The sequence below is a fragment of the Penaeus japonicus genome, unplaced genomic scaffold, assembly GCF_977035675.1.
Source record: "Penaeus japonicus unplaced genomic scaffold, GWHDUDI00000001_assembly GWHDUDI00000008, whole genome shotgun sequence".
NCBI classification, from domain to species: domain Eukaryota; kingdom Metazoa; phylum Arthropoda; class Malacostraca; order Decapoda; family Penaeidae; genus Penaeus; species Penaeus japonicus.
The window spans coordinates 27,665,980-27,670,979 of NW_028234410.1; the positions used below are offsets into that span (position 1 = coordinate 27,665,980).

The 5,000-nt window shown below is 38.0% G+C and overlaps 1 protein-coding gene across 1 annotated transcript in view; it reads right to left on the reverse strand.

The window, feature by feature from the left end:
* Positions 1-5,000, reverse strand: part of LOC122267547 (2-aminomuconic semialdehyde dehydrogenase) — a 17,676-nt gene that overhangs the window by 8,153 nt on the left and 4,523 nt on the right. The window contains exons 2-5 of the mRNA XM_043037596.2: positions 3,842-4,019; positions 3,259-3,459; positions 2,546-2,757; positions 929-1,095 (exon numbers count right to left, since the gene is read on the reverse strand). Coding sequence (XP_042893530.2) covers positions 929-1,095; positions 2,546-2,757; positions 3,259-3,459; positions 3,842-4,011 — 750 coding nt within the window. The 5' untranslated portion in view covers positions 4,012-4,019. The remainder of the gene's footprint in view (positions 1-928; positions 1,096-2,545; positions 2,758-3,258; positions 3,460-3,841; positions 4,020-5,000) is intronic.

Consider the following 5,000-nt stretch of genomic DNA (forward strand, 5'->3'; position numbering starts at 1 on the left):
GTCCGGATCAACTTGCTTTTCTCACTCTACCTGTACATCCTCCATTGCCAGTATTATAGAGCCAGAGGTAGGCATCTTACTGTTTTACATCACTCTCTGAACATAGTCCTTAGTAGAGGCTATTCAGGCTTCCTTTCCTGCTGGTACTAGGAGAGAGGGGCATCATCTATGTTTGGGATTTTAAAATAAACCTATTTTTGTGAATATCATGATACTTAAAGTAATCAGAATTGCAACTAGCTCATAGAGAAAAACAACAAAACACTCTCTCCTAAAGTCAAATATGCTATGATGACATTGGCACCTACGTGTTACCCCTGTCCTCAGGCAAAAAACTTATTTTTGCATATACGTATTGCCATCTGTAGACAATGCATGTCCCCAGCATGAATGGATTAACAGAAAATAATAGCAATTTTCATAGCTACTTCTGTTAACAGAAATCATTAACATGAATTCTTGTACTAATTCATATGAGTTTTTGTAAAATTGTATCTGAAGAGATATAACTTTTCTACATAATCATTACATATATTAACCCATTCACGACGGGGGCATTCCAGCCTTGCATGTCACAATGCCGGGGCTTTCGAACGCATAGGCCTAAATCAGTTAAATAAGCGACGCCATATCGCGTCCCTAGCGAACAGGCCTAATATGCGCGGTACAGTGTTGTACCACCCGTCACGAGAGGGTTAATTACTAATTAAATAATGGACACTTCTGTTATCCATGGGAGACAGTAGTGTTTCTGCATACTGATTCAAGGTTTAGCTGGCTTAAATACTCAGATGTCATCCTACAGTAAAAATCTCCCACAGTTAGCAAAGATTGAAACAAAAAACAACTCACACAAACTATTTATTCCCAAATAAAACCCTTGCTGAAAAAAAGGAAAAAATTGACTAAAACATAATATATTACCTACCTCCAATGAAAGTTTCTTGAACATTGGTGCTGCAACTTGAGCTATGTGCTTCCCTGTGGTAGTTGAGCCAGTGAAGGACACAAGAGGAACGTCAGGATGGGTCACCAAAGCCTCACCTGCTGAGGGTCCCGTTCCAAACACCATGTTGACCACTCCAGCAGGAAAGTCTGGCAGAACAAATTGTATAATAATACATTGCACTACATACTACATTGAGTTTTTACTATTGTGTGGATCATATCAAACCATTTACCTTACTTTTTTTTAGATTCACTTAATGACTTAGTGTATTCACAAGCTGAAGTAATTATAGTTGAAGGTTCATCTCCAAGTGTGCTCTTACATATGTTTGTGTTGATTTGGTGGTTTATATTTTATATTCATTGTTTCAATACATTAACCAATTGTGGATGGGGAATAGATTTGCTTGCCCAGTCTCCAGGATGGGTTTTATTTCAGAGTGAGGTAGATTCACACAACATACCTTGACTTTTCCCACTTTCTTTTAGTCACTCATTGTAAAACTAGATCCATTTTTGTTTTAATTTTTGTGTGCTTTACTGTATTTAGAGACATATCTGTCATATCACAGGCTCTATCAATGCTGCTGTTGACTAAAATTGTAGTTTAGGGTTCATATCAGCTCATAATTTTCTTTACATTCAGTGTGATAGAAGTGTTTTATGGGATGACAAAAAGCACCTTTATTTTTTTCATAATTATGTACTGTTATGAATTAATATGAAATATATAACCATCCACAATGAAGATAACATGAAGAGATAGGGAAAAGGAAGGACACTTGTGCTTATGACTGTGAGTACCATAATAAAAGGCATCACTAATGTCACAAGGGAACATTGTAGACATTGGGTATAGTTTGAGTCACATTCCTCTTCCCCTTCTGCCTGCACATCCTTCATCTGCGGTACTTTAAAGCAAGAGGTCAGCAACTTGCTGTGTGCCTTCGCTCTATAAAGATAGTGCTTGCTAGAGACTGTGAATGGGTGCCATTCAAAGCTCTCTCTTCTGCTGGTGCTACAAGAAAGTGGTGCCATCATGGTTTTGGATGTTAGGTGAAACCCATTTTTCTTAATGTTACAGTAATTATAGTAATTATGACTGCAATTGTCATCATCACTCACTCATTACTCATAGCACAATAAAATAACACAGTGATCCCTGAACGTCATATATCATGACACCTGTCGTCAGGCCAGAGCTCCTGTGTCATGTATGTCATGACACCTGTACACATTGGGTTAACATCTGTATGGTTATGAATACTAAAAAAAAAAAAAAATTGTATTGGTAAACCTGAATTAAGTACTCTTGTTGTGGTTAATATAGTTTAATATTCTGAATACCTAACACTCAATAAAAGTAACCTTATGCAGAATCATTAGCATTCTAATACAAAGATCATCATACACACGACATCACAAGGGCTTGTAACACAAACAATGACCTGTTTTATGCAGATTTACTGATTATGGTAGGCCATTATTGAAGTTACACTTTATTATAATCAGAGAATCAAGTCAATTAAAAAATCTGAAACTGAATATGAACTCAATATTACTAATCTGCTCATTAGATTTTCTGTCTCTGCATTACCTGCATCCTGTAGCACCTTGCACAGCATATGGGCTGTGACAGAGGTGAGTTCTGAGGGCTTGGCAACAACAGTGTTACCACATATGAGTGCTGGAGCAAGTTTGAAGGTCAGGAGATAAAGAGGAAGGTTCCATGGGCTAATTAGACCCGCAACACCCACTGGCTCCCGGACTGTGTAGTTGACTACGCCTGCTTCAGTCTTAACACTTGATCTGTTGTTCAAGAGTAAATCTAATATTAGCTATTTTGCAAATGGACATTTTCAGACTGAAAATTATCTTTAACAATAACCTTTTCTGCTGAGAGCCCCACATATACAGCATAGAAACACAACTGCCCAGAAAAACAGAGTATACCTCACATGACTCAACTGCAGACATCACACAACACATTCAAACAGACTAGAAAATATACATAGGTTTCTGTCAAAAATGCCATGGCTTCCATACTATCACACTAATACTAGGGGTGTGCACAGTATAGACAGTTGATAGATACCACAACATTACATCCTCATAACAGTTTGGAGTGAACTGGAGGTAGTGGTTGCCAATCTGCACAGTGTGGGCTTGCTACAAAGAATCCTAGGGTCCTCAATCCCCAATAACAACAACAGTCCCCTTTTCATTATGATCCCTGTTAATTGCTACAAACTATTACATCTATTAAAAACTAAGCAGCTTCCTTGTCCCTTCCGGAATGGACATACTCACGTGTTTAGCTGATTAGGAACGGCCTGAGCAAAATGCCTAAGATTGAGGACAGCACGAGGTATGTCCATCGCCCTTGCTAGCCATACTGGCTTGCCCTGATCGCGAGATTCAGCAACAGCAAACTCTTCAAGGCGTTTCTCCAGTAAGTCGGCCACCTTCAGGAGATGTTTGGCTCGTTCTTGAATGGGCAATCCGGACCATCTGAATTCAAAGACAGGGAACTTAAACAATATATTTTTTGTACAAAAACAATAGTTTTTCATCTACTTTTATATTTTGACTTTCTTATTTTTCATTCCTTCTTGTATACATAAAATATACACATTTAGATGTCTAGATGTGTGTGTGTGTGTGTGTGTGTGTGTGTGTGTGTGTGTGTGTGTGTGTGTGTGTGTGTGTGTGTGTGTGTGTGTGTGTGTGTGTGTGTGTGTGTGTGTGTGTGTGTGTGTGTGTGTATGTATATATATTTATATATATGCATGTATATATATATAAATAAATAAATATATGCATATACATATAAATGCTTCCCATCTCCCATCCTCTGTCCCCATCCCCCTTCCATCTCCCCCTTCTTACTCACTCTGGGAAAGCTCTCTTGGCAGCAGCAACCGCAGCATTGACTTCTAGGTTGCCAGAGTCAGGAATCCTGGCCCAAACGCGACCTGTGCCTGGTTCGTAAGAGTCCATGGTCCTCTTGCATGGCACCATCACGCCTGCGATGAAATTCTCGACTACCATCTCCACGTCCATCTTGGTTACTGGGTGGTGAAACATGAGTTATTTTTCTTTTTGTAAAGGATGTAAATATTGTATGGGCTTTAGTGAAACTGAAAGGAAAGTATAATCAAGATTTAATTATCATATGGATGTAATTACTATTGTGGAGTGATTATCAGTAGTCTATCTTTTCTTCTGCATCATGAATAATAATCTTTTTGATTTACTTTCTCTTTTACTTTTACTCTCACTCACTCACTTTCAGTACAAGTACATATATTAAAGCTTCCATCTATCATTCCTTCATGTTCCATTCATCTTTTCATGCATCCATCCATTGAACCATTTTCTTACCCATCTATCCATATATCAATCCATTAAACCATTCAACAATCCACCCCATCCATGCTTCCATTCATCCATGAATACACCAATTAATTCACTCACTCATCTCTGAATACATCTACATCCGTTTATTAATGCATCCATTCATCCATCCAAACATGTGCTTATCCATCCATCAACCCTTCCCTCCATTCAATTATACTTTTTTCTGTTAATGCATCCATCCATCTTTCCTTCTTTCTATCAATGTATTCATCCATCTTGCCTTCTCTTTATCAATGTATTCATCCATCTTTCCTTCCCTCCATGCATCCATTCATACATCCTTCATTCCCTCCATTAATTCATGAATCTGTTCATCCATCAATTTAACTATCCATTCTTTCAAACTTACTCCCATCCATGCATCCATCCATCCATCTACCTTTCATTTCATACATAAAGCCCTTTATTAATTTACCAGTCAATTATTTTTTTCAATTATCTATCCATCCATTTGTATCAATTTATCAATCCACCTAACCAACCATCCATCTATATCTATCAATTTCTCTATCTATCTCTATATTCAACATTTCAATTTCTCTTTTAAGAATCTTCAGTCCCCCCTCCACCCCACCCCACCCCCGATTCCCCAACCCAACAGCATTGCCAGATGGTGAAAATTTTCATCAGAT